At 33.6% G+C, this 22,880-nt stretch overlaps 1 protein-coding gene across 1 annotated transcript in view; it reads right to left on the bottom strand.

Moving 5' to 3' along the window:
- Positions 1-14,155: 14,155 nt before the first annotated feature.
- Positions 14,156-22,880, bottom strand: part of LOC124362569 (ring canal kelch homolog) — a 36,154-nt gene continuing 27,429 nt past the window's right edge. Inside the window, 6 exon segments of the mRNA XM_046817192.1 lie at positions 14,156-14,702; positions 14,704-14,846; positions 16,818-16,958; positions 18,015-18,129; positions 18,860-19,000; positions 19,948-20,238. Of these exon segments, the coding sequence (XP_046673148.1) occupies positions 14,667-14,702; positions 14,704-14,846; positions 16,818-16,958; positions 18,015-18,129; positions 18,860-19,000; positions 19,948-20,238 (867 nt within the window). The 3' untranslated portion in view covers positions 14,156-14,666.

Genomic DNA, 22,880 nt, shown 5'->3' with positions numbered 1-22,880 from the left:
ATTGTACAGTGTTACAGGAGCAGGCTGTACTCGTAGTCTCTTGAGTATTACGGGAGCAGGCTATACTCTTAGTCACTTGATTGTACAGTGTTACAGGAGCATGCTATACTCGTAATCTATTGAGTGTTACGGGAGCAGGCTATACTCGTAGTCTCTTGATTGTACAGTGTTACAGGAGCATGCTATACTCGTAGTCTCTTGAGTGTTACGGGAGCAGGTTATACTAGTAGTCACTTGATTGTACAGTGTTACAGGAGCATGCTATACTTGTAGTCACTTGATTGTACAGTGTTAGAGGAGCATGCTATACTCGTAGTCACTTGATTGTATAGTGTTAGAGGAGCAGGCTATACTCGTAGGTGCGTGTGTCAATTTTCTGACCGGTTAAATTACTCTACCAGTTTTTATAATTCCCGAGAAAACGTTTATGAAATTGCTGTGTGTTAACCACTGTTATTTTCCGTTCGCTGTTTATAAAAAACAGAGCTAGTACAGTTTATACTGTAAGATAATGTTATATCAGAGAAAGCCTTTTTATTTCGTTTTCATGTTGACACTTCCATGTTGCTTTCCACTATTAAAAAAACGGGTTCAGTAAAATAGAAGAATAATACAAATATATGTGAACGAACTTCCGTGAAGCAGTTATCCGTAACTTCGCAGCAATTTCCTGCTGAAAAACTGGAATACCATTATTGACATATTCTTTTTATATGACATTCTAAACACTCCTGAAATATAGTCACTCAAAGATATTCCAAAACAGTTAATTGAATTACTCCGACGATTCCAGTAACAATAGAACGATTTTAGGTCAGTGTGGAAGAATCCTTAAGCCGAAGGCGATAGCAGTTAATGATGTAATGAATGGTGGAGTTCTGTGTAATTTAGGAATGGAAGGAGGCGTATTTTAGATACATATTTTGTTACTGTCCATGGATAACAGCTTCAGATGATAAGTAAAATGGCTAACGGCTCTTATTTTAGGCTTTGAGCGTGTAGTACTTCTGGTTCGTATTCATTATATTTCCGACGTCAAGGTTGATTTTGCCTTGTTCTCCCACTCAATAAAATGTCTATACATAAACGGGTCCGAGAACCCTACTTCCGTTACAAAGTGTCTACTTTCGGTCATTGTAATTTATTTCCAGTCTAAAATGTTTCTGGTACTACTTTTGAGTTTGCTCTGTTGCCTGATCAAGAAGATATCTACATACGCAAATCTGAGAAGCTTATTTCTGAACAAAATAACTAATGTGGATATTATAACAGTGTTTAAATCTGTAGTAAAAGTTAGATAGTATCTTTGTCTTAGAGATATCTGCATGACACTACTGATCAATCACTGCAAACTTTCTATGAAGTTAAGAAACAGAAGTAAGCATAATTTAGGTACATATTATGTCAGTGTTCACGTTTAACAGCTTCAGATGTTAAGTGAAATTGCTCATGGCTCTTATTTTAGCTTTTGCCCTTTTAAGACCAATTATGGTTTGAAAGAATTACATTTTCGACGTCATGGTTAAGTTTGAACTTTTGCCACGATAAAGAAAATATTTCAACACGTGTATACTTCTAGCGGCAACACGTAATACTTAAATTGTGATTTAATCTAGTCTAACGTATTTCTAGTGCCATAGTTAAGTTTGCCTCGATTCCCGACCAAGAAAATATATATACATACATAGATCTGAGAAGCCTCTTTTTTTAATAAAGCGTCTGCTTTCGGGCATTGTAATTTACTCCCAGTCTAAGATATTTCTAGTGCCACAGTTGTTTACTTTGTTGTCCTGCTTAAGAAAGAGTGTACATACAAAAGTCTCAAAAGCCTTCTTCTGAGTTGGGTTGTATAAAAGTCTATAAAGCTACAGTAAAAGCTAGATAGTAACTTTATCTTTAATACCTGCATTATACTATTTATCAAGCACTGCATACTTTTAATATTTACTAAGATTTACAGTTAAAAGTATATTTTTTACTAAAACGTGCTCCATGCTCCAACAGTGATTACAGAAAAGATTTAAATAACAAGTGATGTTACTTTTATGCTTAGTCTATGCTTTCAAGACCTTTAGATGTAAATACATTTAAAATTGTACTTAAATTAATTAAACATACGATTGTGTTGCAACACTATAATGTTTACATAGAACAGTAGATTACTATTTGACAGTTTTTTTTTAATAAACGTGTTTGCTGCAATGCATTTTTTTATGGGCTTCTTCACATCTTTAGAGGTTAGTGGGCTCGTAAAGAAATTCTTCCTTAGTTAACCTCCAGGCTCTCCAGGACACTAGTTATATATATATAAAATTGCATGTTTGTTACTGGGCCTTTATGAGTCACTTAGCACATTTCCTATCATTTTGAATACAGTTTATATGTACCTAGCCGAGTCATTCTCCAGAGTAACTAAAGAGGTGGCTGTAAGGCCATAGTTCTATAGGCTCTCTTTCTAGAGAGCAAGGGTTTGAATAAAGTTAATCTGTTTAATTTATGCCATGATTAATAAAATAATACCATACAACTTCTGTGGTATGTGTTTACTTCTTGCGTTGGTACATTTTTTTGCAGTATTGGTAAATCTGGATAGGATTTTTCCTTAACAAACTCAGTAATGTTATGGGAAATGGAATAAGTGCTGTTCTCTGATGTTGAACGATGTAAAGAGTTCATTTTGAGCTTCTTCATCCCTGACTGTTTTTGGATCTATTCAGATAAGCATGACTACACATTCCAGAAGTCGTCTGTGACTCCCTCAGATTCCAGACTTTACACTAAGAGACAGGCCCGTTTTGCCAAATAGGCACGGTAGGCACTTGCCTACGGCGCTAGGCAATTGGTATTGGGGGGGGGGGGCGCAAAAAATGGAAAATCAAATTGCCGTGGTTGTATCTGCATGCATAATCATCAAACGGACTATTTCTAGGCTGTCTCGAGCTGATAAGTGAATTTGATCTATTTATCGCGAAACACATAGCAACACATGGTAACAAAGATGAAGGTAGTGTATCATGCCTTTCGTCTGACATTTGCAGTGAACTTATTGAGATTATGAGCAAAGAAGTACTGAAACAAATCTTAAATGAAATCAAGCAAGCTCGCTATCTCTCTATAGACTCCACACCTGACGTGTCGCACACAGACCAATTGGCTGTAGTACTTCGTTATGTTTCATGCTTGCGCCAACGAACGCCTGATACAACTCTTACCAAGTGTATGCCCCGAATATGGAAATTTGGAATAAGCAACCCTCATTTTACTTGTGAAACTTGAGCTGGATGTTGATAACTGCTGTGGACAAAGTTACGACAATGCATCAAACATGTCGGGCATATACTCAGGTCTTCAGGCAAGGATTAACAGAAAAAATGATCTTGCTGACTATGTACCATGTGCAGCTCATTCACTAAACCTTGCTGGTGTTTTGCTGCCGATAAGGCGTCGTATCCAGATAATACACAATATTTTTTACATTCGTACAGGGGATGTATGCTTTTTTCTCGGCATCCACTTACAGGTGGAACATCATAAAAAGTCATATTGAAAAGAGTAACGTAGGAAAATCAAAGAAAGATCAGAGAAATGGTAAATTAATGGTAAAACCCCTGAGTGACACAAGATGGTCTGCTAGGGCAGACGCCCTTCTAGGTTTAAAAATAAGTCGACATGAATTAAAAGATTCTCTTGATGAGCTAAATAACGACGATACTCAGACACTAGAAATAAAATGCACAGCCACTCGGTTTCTAAAAACACTTGGAAATTTCCAAACCACGTTATTAACTGTGGTCTGGGACGAAATTCTCGAGACAGTTGATAAAACAAGGAACAAGTTTGACTCTTCAAAATCAAGATTTAGACCTATTTGGTGCTACAAAGGAACTTGAAACACTATCCTCGTTTTTGAGTGAAAAGATATATTTATTTGATTGTGTCGAGTCCAAAGAATTAAAACTTGCAGAAAAAGAAGAAGCTGTATATGACAAAGTTAGAAAAAGAAAGTTATTGCCCGATGAAGAGAATGACAAAAGCATGAAGGAAGAAACATCTCGAGAAAGATTTCGCACCAGGGTGTATTTATTGCCATTGTTGACAACATAGCTTCGCAGCTCAAAAGAAGGGAGGCCTATAAAAATCTCGACACAATATTTAAGATCTTACAAAATCTAGAAGAGAAAAATTCTAAAGAGGTGGCTTGTGAAGCTAAACTGTTAGGAGAAGTATACAAGAACGATATTGATGGACAAGACTTTGCCCAGGAATGTAAATTTCCAAAAATTCATGATTTTGGAGAACCTTTCTAAGATCAAAGATATGTACGCCTACATAAAATCAAACAGATTAGAGAACACTTTCTCCAATTTGAAGGTCGCTCTCAGGATATTTCTAACCTTACCTTTGACGAACTTCACAGCTGAACGTAGCTTTCCAGCTTTGAAAAGAGTGAAGTCAGAAATTAGATCGTCATTTGTTGATGAAAGATCAAAAGCTTAATGGCTTGTTGTTGCTGTGCACCCAAAACGACATTACTTTAAAATTAGACTAACAAATATTATTGACGACTTAGTCAGTCTAGTGGTAAGCCAAAAAACGAAAAATAATCCAAAGAAAATGTGATTAAACGAATACTATAAATAATGTAAATACTTAAAATATAAAGAAGGGGGGGTGGTGGACCTCACGGCTACTGTTGCCAGTCCGGGACACGGCGGGTCCATAGGTGGTGGATAATGGGAAGGCACTCGAAAAAATCAGGATAATTTGTAAAGGAGAGTTAAGGGACATTAAGTCTAAAGTCCCACCCGAACCAAAACTGGCTTTCAGACTAAATCTAAATTTACGGGGTATAGGCGTTATGGTAGGGCTGGTGGTGGGGGGGGGGCGTAGTCAGCTGGCAGGGGTATAAAAAGGGGCGCAACTCTTTGTTGTGCCTAGGGCGCTGGCAGGGTGTAAAACGGGCCTGCTAAGAGATGGGTGAACTGGAGCTTAACTCAATATTCACACCATCGATTCCATCTGGGAGAATGTCTTGTTTGTCATTTATTTGGAAGGCAGTTGTAGGAGGCATATGTCCTCATGGAATAATGGTGGTACGAGATTCATAAAACTGCTTCAACATTTTCCCCTCCCTGCAGTGATTGCTATTCTGCGTTTTTATGATATCGGAGATAAGAACTTCTGTTTCTTGAACATCATGCTTCAATGAAAAGAAAAAAATAGTTGATTGTTACACCTTCATCCAAGGTGGTATTGTAAAATATTATATGAGAAACTTAAGTGAATAGCACACACTTAAAATTATTACTGCTCAAAAATGTATGTATAAAAAATCAATTTTGCTCCTTTCTATCTTTTATTGAATTAGGTCTATTTTCATATAGTTGATATTTAAAAGCCTACCTTCATGGCCTTTAGTAGTTTTCATTTTGTCCTTTTTTTCGCAACAGGAATGTTTTCATCTGTGCTTGGAGAACTGCCGTTTCTTTCCATAACTTTGTGTGTCTTTTGCATTATGTCCTCATATATTATACTTACTCAAAACACTTTCTACATAATTAAATGAGTAAAACATCTAAATCCTTGAGTCAGAATTTTACTATTGAAAAAACAAGAAGTAGAGTGATCATGTTAGTGGAACATTAATGGTAAAGGACCAATATGTTTGCTATGGATGAACAGTGTGCGCTACGATTTTGGTTATGACCTGCCGCAACATGATTAATTTTGTTGTTTCTTATAATATATCAAAAATGTACATGTGTAAAGTATAAACTAGTTTCAATTTATAACTCACAATCTAGATTGTATAGAACCCTTTTCGTTATTGCGGAGCCATTCTGCAAAAGAACCCTTCGTCCGAATCCAACCATTGATTTTGTTCAATGTCTGAAAACAAAACCGATAACGATACACGAACATATTATTTCTTGTAAGAATTAAAGTATACTACTCAAGAGTTTTCATCAACACCAATATAATGAACAATGATATTAATAATGCTTTAGAGACAGTATTAGATTGGTAACCAAAACAATTTCACCTACAGTTAAATGTATGAAGTTAAAATTCCAAGCTAATTATGTGCACTATTAGTGTATAACCTAAAATCTAAAAAAGCTAGCCATTTCACTAGCATAACAGCATGTCTCAAAGTACCTTTAGTCTGTTGATGGTCTTGCTTCTTCTACATAATAAAATTACAGACCGCCAGCAAAGAAGTCCATTGAAGAAGGAGCATATTGGTGACTCGTCTTCAACTATCAGCATCATGTGGTGTTTCAAAGTTGTTCCTACTTGTCACTTTTAACAGCTATAGAATGTGATAAAATAAATGTTTTGAAACAGTCCCTAGTAACTGTAAATACACATAAATCTTAACAACCATGCAGAATTGACATTGAGCTATACAATGTATCTGAGTATATGTGTGGTAATAAAACTTTTAATCTCCTGATGAGGGGAGCAATGGGAGGGAAGTTGAAATAAAAAACTCTTCATTCTTTATTTACAGAACCTGATTATAAAGTGGACATTTTTATAGTCACTATAACAAACAATATCAACAAGAAAACATCACAAAACAATTATTATTAAAATAAAACACAAACTTCTAGAATTCACATATAATACAAAGCTCATGGCCTCCAAGTAGTTTCCATAAAAATAAAAGCCACAAGATGCAGCTCAACTGGATAGGAATCTTTCCTACATGTGTGCAATCTACAACACCCCAAGTAAGAAAACACAGCTTTATATAAAATATATATATATATAAAATTTTTTTTTAACAATTATAGTTAATTTTAAATATGTGATAATTATCAATATAAACACGGGGGTACCCAAAAGAAACCGGAATAGCATTGTCGTGAGCTGAGCTTGTGGTACTTCTGACGCTAGGCTTGTATAGCACAACTCATAGCCAGTTCAGTGCCGCCTGTATTGTCAATTTGGCTTGTTCCGTTCATCTATAGTGATTTTTTGGCTAGTGTTGTTTTGTTCTTGTTTAGTTTTTTAGGACGGCAAGTTTAAGTGAACATCGTGCAGCTGTGAAATTTTGTTTCCTACTTGGTAAACATGCTGCTGAAACTGTTTTAATGTTGAAAACAACTTACTAAGATGACCTTATAGGAAAAAAAACTCGTGTACAAGTGGTTTGCTCGATTTAAAAATGGTGACTTGTCGATTGATGACAAACCTTGTTCTGGCTGTTCATAAACTGCCTGAATTGACAATAATATTGAAAACATTCAACAGCTTATGCTCACAGACAATTGATCAACTGTCAGATTAGTGCATTATCTTGGAGCTCATTGGTTCAGCGAAATTTTGCGGAAAATTTGGGAATGAAAAGAGTATCTACCAAGTTTATTCCTTGGGTGCTGACTGACAATCAAAAGGAACATCAGAAAAAGGAAATTTTTGGCCAAAAATATGGCATGGTTCCGCTGCCACGCACTTTACTCGCCTGACGCTTGGTACCATGCGACTTTTTCTTATTTCCACGCATCAAAAGGAGCATGAAATGACACAGATTTGACAATATCGTAAAGATCAAGAAAAAAATGAGGATGGAACTGCCAGCCATTTCTAAAGATGAGTACCAAAACTGTTTCAAACAACGGAAACACACTGGTGGAACAAATGTGTTAGTTGTAATGGAGAGTATTTTAAAAGGGGATAAGGTTTTATTGTAAACATTTTTGAAAATGTATAGCTTTTCAAAAAATAATTCCAGTACCCCCCTCATAAGTGGCAATATAGAAAGCAATTCTATTCCTGGCATTTAAAATATTTTTTCAATTCACGAACAAGTTTTATATAATTCCAACATTTTTAATTCAAAGTTTTGATAGAATGATCTTTATACTGGTCCTATTATAGTCCATGTCATCCTCAAGATGTCTTGTGAACAGACATAAAGGAAAAATGTTTACATCTTCCCGGCAGACAAAAGAGTAATTTTGTCAGTCTACCAAGTGGCTTCAGTGGTGCTCAGCCAAATTTCGTGGTTCATCATGCACAGTCATAAAACTCACTCTTGTCTATGTAGTAATGATTTCAAACAAAATTTAAACTCCACAGATGAATGATTCTTAAAAATCTTGCAACCTAGATACATTTACATTTGTTTTCATCAAGTTGATTTTCTTAATGGTGTACAGTAAAAGTCTACTTCACGAAAAGATGATAGTGTAATTAATCTACAAATGCTAATATGTCATATGATTATTTGCAGTTTGTTTAAAATGTATTTTCTTGTTGCCATCATGGTTATCCATAAGACCAATGTAAAAACTATTAATTGAGTAATCATTCTGAATTTTTGAAATAACATGTCATGGGATTTGAGTTTATGTACAAAATCAAGTAATGACAAGTGGTTCAAATTAAGCAATCTACTATTTTTTGTCATGATGTTATATATACAGCGAGACTTTCAAACTAATAGTATGAATTAATAAAATTGTTACAGGAAATAAGGCAGTAAAAAAGTTGGAAATGTTATTTTGGATGTGCTGTTTTACACTAATGAATAAATGAATTATCAATAGTTTGGACCACAGCCGGATCTGTAGTCTTCCCTTCAGGGGAAATTATCACAATCATTTTCTAAGGAGTCATTCAGTGTTATCGCCTCTACTCCTGAAGCATCGTCGATCGTTGGCTCCAGGGTTCTGTATAATTTTCAGCTCTTTGTACATGTCTTCACTTTTCCATTCACTCTTCTTTGTTAGTAAGTAAAATTTTTTCCTACCAACATTTTTATAATGAATGTAGTTTTAGATTCACTACATGTTTCATGTCCACCCAAATCATTTCAATTTAGTTTGGATCGGAATGGTATGGAGAGAGTCACAACATACTATGTCACTCTTTATCTCTAGTATCTAGTCCTCCTCTTATCTGTTTAAATACAGACTTGTGTGGGAAGTTGATATTTTAAAGCAGGGAATCATCAACAGGATTATTTTGACAACACCATAATCACGTTCTATTTTCTTTGGTAATTTGTCAACGATGACGTTGTGGTATTTTGTGCTATCAACCACGAGCACCGAGTTGGGACTCACATTTGGAATAGGTTTTTCTGAAATATCACTGAATATCATTTGTGCTGTTGATATTGACCTGCTTTCCAAATTAAAAGGGCATCAGGTGCACATCCTTCGTTGCACAAGATGAAATTGGAGTGTGGTGCCACTTGTTATATCATCTGTCCACACCATACTAGATACATTACTAGTCAAAATATATGCTTTGTCCATGTAAATGACAGGTTATCCCTCATCTCTGTATTTTTTATTGACTGAAGATAAGTTATTTGTTTCCCTTGTACAGGGAGCGGCAAAATGATCTAACGGTTTTCGCTGCCGCGCTGTCAAGCGAGTGATTGGTGGGGATAGGGGCGTGGCAGAGCCTACGTGCGGACATTTTTAGTAGCCATGGAGCGGTGGACGGCTGAGCACCGTGCGTTCGTTGTGGAAGCATTTTTTTTAAAGTGGCGATAGTGTTGTTGCTGTTCAGCGGCAGTTCCACAGACGTTTTAATGTGGCTCCAAGAGGGAAAGTGCCAACTCGAAACACCATTTTGCTGTGGGTGGGTAACTTTAGAGCTACCGGTTCAGCTTTAAAACAAAAATCAACATGCCGTCCAAGGTCAGTCCGGACGCCAGAGAACGTCAAGAGAGTGAGAGGAGCTGTGGAAGCCAGTCCTCGGCGGCCTGCACGTAAACAAGCTGCAGCTCTGCAGATGTCTGACCGCTCGGTAAGAAGAATATTAAGGTACGACCTGCACTTTCATACGTACAAAATGGCTATCGTGCAACAGTTGAAGCCCAGTGATTATGCAAAACGCATTGAATTTTCAGAGCAAATGATTGATTTGCTTACAGATGAAAAAATTCTCATTATGAGCGACGAAGCTCATTTTCATTTGAATGGTTATGTTAATAAACAGAATTTCTGATATTGGTCAGAAAACAATCCAGAAGAACTGCATGAACGACCTCTTCACAGTCCCAAGGTCACTGTGTGGTGTGGCATAACAAAAAATTGTGTAATAGGCCCATACTTTTTTGAAGAGAACGGTCTAACTGTAACCGTCAATTCACAACGATACCTGACTATGTTGAAAAACTTCCTGATCCCCGAAATACGCATAAATCGCTTCAACCGCCACAGAATTTGGTTCCAGCAGGATGGGGCAACTGCCCACACAGCCAATGTGGTAATAAACTTCTTAAGAAGCAAGTTTCATGGCCGAGTCATCTCGCGTTTCGGGGACATTGCGTGGCCACCTCGCTCCCCGGATCTCAGCATCTGTGACTTCTTCTTGTGGGGACTGCTGAAATCTAGAGTATACACAAACAAACCCCGCACATTGGATGAACTGAAGGAAACCATACGCCAAGAAATAGCCAACCTCTCTCCTGAAATGTTAGGGAAAGTGTTTGACAATTTCAGTGCAAGATTGGAAGAATGCATCGCCAAAGACGGACATCATTTGAAAGACGTTATATTCAAATCTTAAACGGATCAACTCAACTCGCCCTTTTTTGGTTATTTTTATAAATGTTCATAAATACCAATCTGAAATCTGCAATAAAACACTTTGTACCACTTTATACGTTTGAGTTGTTTACATTATAAAACCGTCAGATCATTTTGCCGCTCCCTGTATATCCTACTTTTCAACCAGCAGCATGCAGTTGGTTTCACATCTAGCCCACTTAAATCCTAACTTATTTAGAATAATTCTCAAGCTTTTTCACTGTCAGCAAAGTTTATTTTCCCTTTCAAAGTGTATTAAAAGTTTTAATATAGGAAGATATTTCTCTATAAAAAAAAAACTGATAAACAGTATTATGTATTAACACATTTATCAGAGTCATCAATGTCAGTCTGTCTTATTTATTTTTATTGAGTTATGAAAGGATTTATGATAATTATCGCAGCAGCCGCTCTCTTACTTGCTTTTTCAAGGGTTACAGAAACACATTTATTATTACCATGTGATCTCATAATCTTTATTTATGACCTCTTTAAACTGACTAATAGAAGGCTTCCCAACACCATTATTGTCAGCAGAGCATATTTGGTTAGATTGTCTTACCATCTTAGAAACTCTGAAAAGATTCTTGGGAGCATATCTCCCCCAGCCCCAAGGAAATCAGAGAACTGGAGCCCTCAAATCTGATCAGTTTTTGCAAAAGCCTCGGACTTTGAGGACACAAAATTAAAGTAAAGGAAGCGTAAAGGTCCTTTTAGGACTAAGTGCGGGACAAACTGTCCTTTTCTGTCAAGGAAAAAAAAAACCATTATTGGATTTTATAACTTCTATTACAAAACCTCTACGCACAGAAAACACTTTGTAAAAGCAACTTACAATTGACATATCTATTTACAAACAAAACACGACAAGAACGGTCCACGAACTTAGAGTGATTTTACCGCTAGCGTAGGAAGGGTTGTTTCCAAGAAGTTACAGCTCAATGTCTAAACAATGATCATTATGGCGTGTCATGCCAAGTTCCTGTAAAACAGCATCTTAAGGTCTCTTTTATCCCAGTGATTTTTACCATGGTGGCTAAATGGGGGCAATTATCTGGCTGAATGGTAGCTGATTAATTGGGGAAAGTATCTTCATTTAAAATATTATCCTCATCTAGGATACCATGGTGAAGTCCGTTGGCCTAAAATAAACATTATTTATTATTAACCATGAAATTACCTACCATTACTGAAACTAACAACAGTATACCTTTGTAACTTTTTTGTTTTAAAACCAAGAAAATAGCAGTATTTCATGTTTTTAAGTTAAAATGTTCTATACAAAACACCCATTATTTGGTTTAGGTAACTGATTACTAATACCTTAAAAAACCATTATTCAAAAAAGAGTCTTAAAATTTCAAAGTTTTTTTTTCATGTCATTGTTTGAATCTGTTTGGAATTTTGGTAAGTTTTTCATGTAAATGCCTCATAAAAATGAGGAACCCAAATACCTAGAGCAGCCAATAAAGTATTATCATGCTAATTTTTAAACAGTACAGTTTTCCATTGTCACAGAGATGAGCTTTTACAATACGCAATAAATACATCAAAGTTGTGTTCACTGTAAAAACAACACTAGGGTTCAAGTAAATATCTTTTGCTATCAAGTTCCCCCCATCTTGCTCCTTAATGGGCAAAGTGCCTCTATACACGCCACTTACTGTAAACTTATATTGATTAGTTCCCTGACAGTAGTGTTTTCACTTTTCATGGTCCAATTTTCTCAAAAGCTCAGAGTGATTAATGTTAAGAGTTAAACACAAGTTTACAAGGAAAGCTTCAAGTAACTCAAGATACAATAATAATCTTAGAAAATTTGCAGTTAACTTTACACACACAGAACACAACTTGTCCAATGATTTGGACTAAATATCAGATCTATTCTACAAACTTACCTTAACATTTCTTATTATGACTTTTTATTTTCCTAACATTTTACCAATTAGCTGGTAACACAGGCTTCAAGGTACTATAAAGATGAACAAAATGTGACATAGTTACTTCTTGTAATTATAGAGAATCTGCTTCAGGCAAAGGAAACATCATTGTGATGAGACCTACTTAACCATTTGGATGCCAACTTCCAATTGCACGAACCGTTGATATTTAGTTGAAAAACATCTGATCAACCGGACCGCCAAGGTTTGAGGGAAAAAAATGCCAATGGCCACCATGGCATTTAAACTGTTTTGGACTATTTTTAAAGTAAATAAGACTAATCAATTTTAAAGTTGGTGGTACTAATGACCTTGACTCAGTTGTTTGTTTTTATGGTTGCTATGTGACAATGTTAATCATTATTTAAATTAAAATAATTAAAAGGGAGAGTTTGTTTAGATTAAAATATAATCATTATTTATCTTTTTTTTGCTACAAAGGGTGAAAGAGACACTGATAAAAATAATGAGGCTAAAAGTGAATTGAAATCTAAAAAAGGAAATAAAGTGTTTATTACCAGTAAAACCTCTATCATACGTGAGTACAATTCCTTTAATAGCGGCATAGACACATCAGGCCAGATGTTGTGTTGTTATTTAAACGAGCGTCGTACACTCAAATATTGGCTAAAGGTGACATTTCACATTTTTGGACAGATGATTTTAAACTTATATCTTTTATTTAAAAATAGGTAACAAGAACAATCCCTTATCAAGACTCGAGTTTACACTTGCACTGATTGATAAACATGCAGCCAAGTGGCTTGGTGAACAAGCACCAGTTTAAGTGCAGCTTGCTGGTGATGAACCGCTTGACAAATTGCTCAATGGCAGGGAACGAAATCGTTCTGTGTGCAGTAGACTAAGTATAGCCCATGGTGGATAAAGAAGAAAAATAAGATGTATTTGTAAAAATTGCAAAAAAATGCCCACCCACTGTCTTTTTAAACACACAAGCTGGAAGTAACGTGAACAAAGTAACTTTTTTTGACAAAGATTTTTCTAATTTTTAAGAAAAACTATAATACAACTTATGGTATTGAGAAAATGTTCTCATTTTAATACTATAAAAGTATTCACAAACCTATTTCTGATATTTTAAAACTATTTTTCAAATTTCAAAGTTCTGAATTTTTGTAAGTAGTCTTAGATATAATATCTGTATTGAATAAAAATATTATCGATAGATAAATTTTATTTGTACCAATATTTTGATCTGAAGTGAATTTTTGTGTAAACAAATGCTTTGGTTAGACATTACCACTTCATAAACAAGTTTGTTCTATACAAAATGCTGTTCATACACTATTCTATAGCACATATTATCTGCTATAAAATAAAAAAAAAATTCAATTTATATAATACAGAGCAAAACGTAATAAGTTGCAAAAACGTCAAAACAGGGTTGGCAATTTTGGCTACTACAACAGTTGTAGTAACCAAAACTAGTTTGGATGCTGGCGGTGACGAAATGGGCGGCAACCTTGTGTGTTGACGTCCACAGAGTTGAGTATATTGTCTTAACTTTAGCTATTTGTTTAATGGTTAGTGATAATTGAAATATTATTATTGTTAATAATGTTTGAGCAGACCTTGTTTTTTAGTACCTTTAGTTTTGTTGTATCTGTTAGCATTGGAATTGTTAAATAACAAGACAAATCATTGTACTGTATTTTATTTGTACAACTTTAGAATCGACTTAGTAGCTCGATTATGTCTTTTATTATTGCTTGCAATATTTGATTTTAACACCAGATTTGTTTATTATACAAGAACAAAGTGTAAAATAATTATCTACAAATAAATAAAAAAATAAGTATAACAGTATCTACAAAAATAACAATAAATAAGGAGGGAATAGTTGTCACAGCTGTGGGTAGAGATTCACAGATATGGGTATAAAGGAACATTAAGAAAACCTAGGCTTATTTTTAATTTACCGACATACACACTATTATAGTGGAGTTATTTACAAATTCATTAGATTTATGTATGAAAGTTTAAAAAATTTACTTTGGATGAAAATATATCTAATCGATATTAAAATATTTGTATATATTTTATTTGCCACTCAGAATGATATTTTAGTCGCAGGCTTGATTAGTAACTGTGAGTGTTGGGACGTAGAGAAGGAGGTATGGCACGGCGGTGATAGGAGAGGGAGGTGGGCTCACATATTGGCTGGTTTATCAATGATGGCCACCCCCCGCGTAGCTGCGCCCGATGCTCATGCACGATGACAGCATGGACCAGGAGTCAGTTTTGGGGTTATACACTTCCACAGATGCCAGATTAGAGCAACCGTCGTCACCACCCACCACATACAGCAGCTTGTTCAGTGCTACCACTCCTGCCAGACATACAAAAATATTATTAGAACTTTAAGCAATAATTAATGTAAATTACATTTTACATTTTAATACACAAGTTTAATCAAATCAATTGAAGAGGAGCTAACATCATTATATCAAGATAAATTTTAAAAGGCCAGTTATTTTCCAATCCGTTTTCAGTTTTAAACCTTTGAAGTTGGCAGTTAACAATAGAACAATGTGAGCTATTTTCCAGGAATGATCAGGAGTCAACTTTATTATGTCCAGAAATTAGACGCCACCGTTATAAGGACATGCCTCAAAACTGTATAGATCTATAAGCAAAAGTTTTTCTATGATTTGTGACTAAACTATAAGTAGAAACCAAATAAAGATAAAAAGCTATTTTAGTGGCAAAATGTGTAGAAATAAATTGCCTTTTATGAAACAAAATAATGTTAACTTTCAAAATACTGAAAATATTGAAAACAAGGAACATATGCAAAAATGCTAAAAAGGTTTTTAAAATTCGAGATAAGTTTGAGTTCAAAGGTACTTTAGGTATTTTTGTACTGTAAGAATTATTTTTGCCATGTTCTGTATATTGTTTTATATAAGTGTTAAACATGTCAAAACAATTCAATAAAAAAAATATAATTAGTTAGCTTTTTACTAAAAAAAATACGCAAAATCAAACATATGACATTAATGATGGAGAAAATTATTACATGAAGAAAATTAAAATTCAATTACTTTTCATGTCTTTTTGTTTAGGACAAACTACATTGAATAAAATATTTAAAATGCCCTTTACTACTATTTACATTACATAAAAAACTGTAAAAAGGTTACTATGATAGTACGAGAATAACTATTATTCTTGTTTTACTTTGTTTAAAAATAAATTCAATGCAAACAAAGATGAAACTGCACTTATTGTAAAGGGTGAATTTTATTACTATTCAGATTTCAGTGATGTATTCCCCAAATGTTAGTGGAAAACAATGAAGTTGATGCTCACACCTAGTGTAACATTCGGTTTGATATCTGGTTTTTTAATGCAAGGAATGCCAAGTCAATCAAAATCCATCACCAGATTACAATACAATGAAGGATGAACAAAATATCTATGAGAAAACACTAAGTGGGAGGTCTTCTGTAATCGAATATGACTTGGTTAGGAGTGTGTAAGAAAAGTAAAGAGGACAGATGATTCACAATCATAATGCCTTCGGATTGAAATGAACCAATTGAATTATTCCAAGCCAGGTTCCATAAATGCTCAAAAACTAATTTAGTTGTGAGCTACTCACTCCCTCGGCGTACCTGGCACCCTCTAAATACAAATTGTTGCCATACATAAAATGTGAGCTCAGTGGTAAATGATCATAATGTGACAATTATACAAAACAGAGTAGATATATGGCTGTGGCTGTCCTCATCGGTGGACTGTTTATTCGCGGAGCGATTTTACATAATCTGGTAACCTACTACGACAAATACCTCAATAAGGATGGATACTACGTTAATAATAATAAATCTTTCCATGTATAAACAAAATTATTAAAAAAAAACATATGTACTGTTTTAATTCAAAACATACTTACTTTCTAGACATTTTTCGTACTAATACTGCTTGAGTACAATGACCTCAATGATTAGAAACTATTTAAAATACAAAATGAGTTTTAAAATATGTGTAAAGAATCTCATGCACAGAAATCATTACATATTAAAAATTTGTGAATAATTTTATCAGAATTATTTCACAACTCCAATAATTACAAGTAATGTATAACATACTTTTAATAAATCGAGTAATCATTAAAACAATAGCTAATTCACTCTTTTCCAGCAAAATTGTCACAACAAACAGTATTGAACTTGAAAACAGTTTCTGACAACAATATACATCAAATAAGCAAGCAGTCTCAAATAAAAAATAAAAATATAAACAAATATTATTAGTAAGGATCTAAAATTAAACACTATAAGTTATTGAGCCAAACCTGCATTACGCCTACAAAGCGCCATGTCTGCGACAGGTGTCCAGGTGTTTGTGTCAGGATTGTACGCCTCCACACTCTTCCTGACAAGAGGACCATCATGACCACCTACTGCATACAGCACACCATCTAACACGCCCACACCTGTCCATACATCATACATATACACATTAGAAGCATAAGTTACTTTATGTTCAAATTATAGCACATCTATCTACTTATAATAAGTACTAGAATAATTGTCATAATAATTAGTCTAATCAATGAAATATACAAAAAAAGTGACAAAGCATTGAATACAAATATTATGTTAAATAAAGAACAGTAGGATTTAAGATAGGTTTATATTCAAAATTATCTGAAATTTTAAGGTTCTGTAGTAAAATTCTGCTTTAAAGTTTGCTATTACTGATTTTAAATAATTGTAGAATTGTCACATACATTTACCATTGTTATGTAACAGAAATTAAACTTGACATGAGATTTCAAGAAATAGTTTTTGCTCTCTTTCATGTCAAAAACAACACAAAGTTTAAAAAACAGTTCTGAATGCAATTAATGAACACACAAACTGCAGTTAACGATTATTCAGCACCTTGTGTTTTTTTTAATGTGTATTAATATTTTTAATGTGTGAGTGTTTAAGTGTGTATGTTAGATTTTCCATTCATAGGAACGAGACAGGTGATACAACATTATAAACGTTTTTCATAACAAATGTATTATCTCATAATCACTTCATGTTTGAATTAGTTCAGAATTGTATAAAAAAGATAAAATTTTGCATATAATTGTAGTCAACCTTTTTCTGTAACATTTTCAGTTGAAAAAATTGAAATATTATTTATTTTTACACTGTTATTTAGTAGGAATTGCAAAGCTATCCTGTAAAAGTTTTTTAACAATGTTTAATGAGAAAAAATGTTTTATAACTATACATATAGTAATAACCAACAATGATGATTATTTCAACCTATTAAAATAATTCTTACAGAGAGTAAGCTACTGTAACTGGCCTACTTATATTTTTTGGAAACAGTGTTCTAAAATTACAATCAGTTTAAGTTGAATTTTGATCTATTTGTGATTTCCTGAATCAATTAATGATTGGTAATTAATTAAATAAACTCAAAATAGTTTATCCTTTTCACAGAGAAAAATGAGTTTGAACTATCATCAAGGATATAAACTATCCGTTACCTGCACCACTTCTTCTTGCAGACATTTCAGCGACACTAGTCCACGTGTCCGTCTCAGGATTGTAACATTCTACAGAGCTAAGACATTGCCTGGACGCCCCATCATAACCTCCAACCTGCACAACATGGTTTATGTTATGTTACAACAGGGTTTCACTAACTGTGCTCATTCTCTATTACCTACAATATTCTGTTACCAATAAATGAACATTAATTTAGAGTGCAAATGTAAAGATTTGGAGTGAAAGTGTGGAAAAAATAAACAATTTGCAGAATATATCACTGATCATAGATATGTATGTTCACATGCAAGCGACATCCACATTAACTTTTTTCCAAATATTAAAGAACAGATTCCAATGGACCAATTCAACAGATTTTATCTGTCAGAGATTGTCAGAAAGTAATAACGAAAAATGGTCACGATTAATAAAAAAAAACAGAAATTGGAATCGAATTTGAAACCGATAACTAAGATCACAATATTGGTTTTGGAATCAAATTTTTTTGAAATTTATTTATACTTTACTTTTATAAATGTATTTGTACTAAATTTAAGGTATAATAATTAATTAGTTTTTTAAAATTATAAATGTCTGTAATTCCCCCTCCACATCTCTTTTGTTTATGAATCTAATCAAAAATCTTGCTTTTTCTATTTTAATTTAATTCAAAATTTCATGACTGCAAGTCTTGCCAAATTATAAATTTTTGTATTCATTTCAAGAGATTTAGTTTTTAATATTGGTACATTATAACAATTTCTTCTAAGTATTCTCCCAATATAATTAAACCTGATCCACTAAAATTCTTAGCTTCATTTTGTTGACAAACAATTAGACTTACAGCGTAAAGAAGGTGGTTGACAACACCAACGCCAACACTACTCCTACGTGTTGACATAGAAGCAATCATGCGCCATTCTGTAGTCTTGGGGTCATATATCTCTGCAGAATTGAGACCTGTCGAACCATCAAACCCTCCCACCTGCACAAAAAAATATGCTTCTCTTAACTAAGTACAATGTGTTATTTTCAAAAACTTACTTATAATACTTAACTTGAATCGAGTGAATGAATAGTAGATCTCTAAGGTGTGTTTAAAAAGTATCTAAAGTTCCTTTGCTGACTGTTTGTTGCATGACTGTACATCTCGGATCTGATATGGGGTGAGCCAAACCGTTTCAGCTAACAGTTCCATTGCAACAAAACGACTTATTCTTTTTGTTATGTCTCATAGTATCAAGTGTATCAGATTTGTTTAATTGCTACATGGCTAAAAGACACATCAATTGAAATTTTAATGATTTTTACAAACAAGTTATATTAAATATTTGTATTACAATATTTATGTTTGAGTTCAATATTACAAAATACATCAAATGTAGTATATAATCCATATATTAATGTATAGTTTGATTTTTTTGATAAATATTACATAATAACATAAAGGTAGAAAATATTAAAACCTTTTTTAACTATTGATTAACCCTTAAAGCACGTGCTAAAGTTGCCTAATTTCTCTTTAGGGCTTGAAAAGAAGGCAAAGATAATTTTTACTAACCTTTATTTTATTTATATTTGTAACCTTTATAAAAAAAAACTTTAGTTAGGAGAAACAGAAAAAAAATGTTTGTAAGATTTTTGGGTCAGAATGCCTTTTTTTTGTTTTATTGTTAATAATAAAATTTTGCTTTGCGCTATATTTGTTTTGTGCACTTTTGCCATATAGAAAGTGGAAAGAAGCAAAACACCAAGTGTTTAATTTAATCATTAATGTTGCATTGTTTAATGAGAATTTTTATGTTAATTAAGCATTCTACCCCCAAAAAATTGTTCTAAATATTTAAATGTTTTTTACCAAGTGCAGCACACTACTTTTACAAGCCAGTGACTTGTAATTGGTTTTGACTAGATCAACTACCAGCTACTCACAGCGTAAATACAGTTGTTGAGAACAGCCACGCCGAGGGTGGAGCGACGAGCCTCCATCCCAGCACACACAGTCCACTGGTCCAACACGGCATCGTACACATCCACAGTGCGTACCCTGAGTGAGCCGTTGAACCCGCCTACTGCGTACACCCGACCACCCAGCACAACTAACCCTGCACGACACCGGCGTCCAGGCATCTCTGCCACACTGCTCCACGTCTCCGTTGAGAAGTCATAACACTCCACGCTACGGATCGCTTTAGGTGCTTGGCCCCCTACAACCAGCAGCACCTGTAACAATACAATACGACAATGTATATTTCATTATTAATTTCAAGATTTATAAATCTCACAGCAGTAAAAGATATTGACCATGTATGATTAGTTATATTTTTGATAAACCAATACCAAATACAAATATTATTGGGATCTGAATGAGTTTTACCTGTCCGTGAATTAAGCAATGAGTACAATCAAAATATGCTATCAATACTGGTAGTAGTTACCACAATGAAACATCATCCAATTTCAATCCTACTTCTTTAACGCTTCGAAAACCTGAAAATTGTAATGGATCATACATTAACATTGGTTTATTAAAATAATTTAAATTAACATTGGTTCATTTCATTTCAATAAATGGGAAAAAATCATCAGAATTTATATTAGCAGGAATTTGTATTGGCAGGAGTTTAATGATCTCTATATTTGAAGATAGATCTACTACAAACGGCAAACCAACTGGTGGGCTAACCAGATCTACAACAAGCATTTTTGTGAAGGGATTTTGTTCCAGTTGAATAGAAGTCGCTTATAAACTTGCGTGGGACTTACTATAGACTGTTGGAATAACCTTTGAAAAAGCCAAGCTTTTCAAGACTGTGTGACTTCCCCATGATTTTGATCGTGCGGACAAGCCAGTCTCTATGTATTAAATGTTTGTTTCGTGCCATCCTTTCTAAACAACAATAAATAAATAATCTAGTCTTCCACATTACCCACATATCAAGGGCTATTAACATGGATTATATAAAAAATGTCTTGTATGTCACTTGAATTTTTTAATTTTCTAAACTTTGGAGCTTTTGTGCTTTACTCATTTTGATATATTACTGGAATTCCAAATTTTGACATCTAATCTGTGCTGGTTCTTATGACTATTTTAAATTTTTATAAACATATTAGGATGAAATATAGCTCTTGTACTATTTTATGTATTTTTTCATTGTATCAAAATATAATAATAGAACGACAAAATAGTGACCAAATCTATATGATTAACATTGGAAATTGTTCACTCATGATGATTATTATTATTAACTAAACAATAATTCATCTTTATCATAACACACATGCTGAATATAGTGCACAAGCAAAATTATAACAAACCAAAACTACTTGGCACTTTTATAATGTTACATTTTACTGCAGAATAAAGTCAAGTATTAGCATAAAAGAAAAGAATAAGTTATTCAAAGCACAAAAAAGCAGTTATAAAGGAGGAAGTAGAACATCACAGTAACACAACTATGGGAGCACTCTAGTTTGTGTAGGATTCCCACTTAGTTTTGTTCGGCTGAAATGTTTCTTATTCTGCAATGGCTAGCACAAAATGCCTGACTTGCCTCTACAAATCCTGAGTTGCCTTCAGCACACTCATTGCGTAAATCTACTATGTTGGTCTTTTCAAGATCCTCACTGGCTACAGAAGATTCATATCCATCCTGAAGAATATACGGTGGAAAAATTTAAAAATTAGAAAACTAAAAATATCAAGTACCACTCAACCAAGCACAAAAGTTTAAAATTCAATTTTGACCATCTAATAATGATTATACTGAATTACCAAATATTCCATAATTATGGACTTTATTAGTCACAAAATATTCTCCTCGACTGGTTTATAAAATTGTTATAAGTATAACAAGCAAGAGTTCACACAAAAAATATTCATGCTTTGGAATCTAATTTTTTCTAAACTATCTCTTAATTAACTTTTAAGCATTAAGTGCCAAAAAATATGTTCATTGTTAGTTTTTAGGTTAATTTGTACAACACTGATGGCATGTTAATAAACCCCTAATACTTTAAATGTTTTTAGAAATTTAATTATCTTCAAACCATATTAAAATCGATATAAAGTGGTCTCTTAAAACATGGACTTTGGCCCAGAACAATAATTAGCAACTCATGTTTGTAAACATATTCATTAGAATGATTCGGTTTATTACATACTTTTCAAAACCTTGTACAACCACTACTTTGAAACTACATAAAATCCAAACACATGTATAAAAATTATTTATTTGGTTTTATGAATCCTAATAACTGAGATAAACACCATTCCTGTTCAAAACTCTCAAAAGCTACCAAGGAATAACCTTTTCCTGCTTTCAAAGTTTTCCCACAGACTTAAACAGTGTTATTAATTGTGTTTAGTTTATTATTTACTGAATAATATATGATTAATCTAAAAATAACATGTTAAATCTTTACAAAATTACTTATGTTATTGCTAATGTTTCAAGCATTATTTTTGTCAGAGGTTTTGACAAGGTAAAAAGTTCCTTTGGACATTTCCTATTGGTGTTACACAACCAAACACATTTGAATGTATTCAATTGTTTAGCTCAGTAACTTCCAGTAGCGGAGTGTCTAAGCATTACTTGAGTCCTGAGCATTATTACATCTGGCACTTGTACTTCTCATGGGATACTTGCACCATGTCTCAATTCTGGAAGATTGTTACAGTAAATAAAATTTACTGTGTAACAGCAATTGTAGCGCACTTCACTGTTTATGATAACATTAAAACATGAACACCATAATTTTTTTAGTAACTGTGAGAAATCTTTTTTTTGAACATAAATACGAGGGGGTACCCAAAAAAAACCGGAATTATTTTATAAAAATTATATATTATCAAATTTTTT

Source organism: Homalodisca vitripennis, chromosome 5 (genome assembly GCF_021130785.1).
Source record: "Homalodisca vitripennis isolate AUS2020 chromosome 5, UT_GWSS_2.1, whole genome shotgun sequence".
In the NCBI taxonomy this organism is placed as follows: Eukaryota; Metazoa; Arthropoda; class Insecta; order Hemiptera; family Cicadellidae; genus Homalodisca; species Homalodisca vitripennis.
Note: the sequence above shows the minus strand (reverse complement) of the source record. Positions and strands in the feature narration are given on the sequence as shown.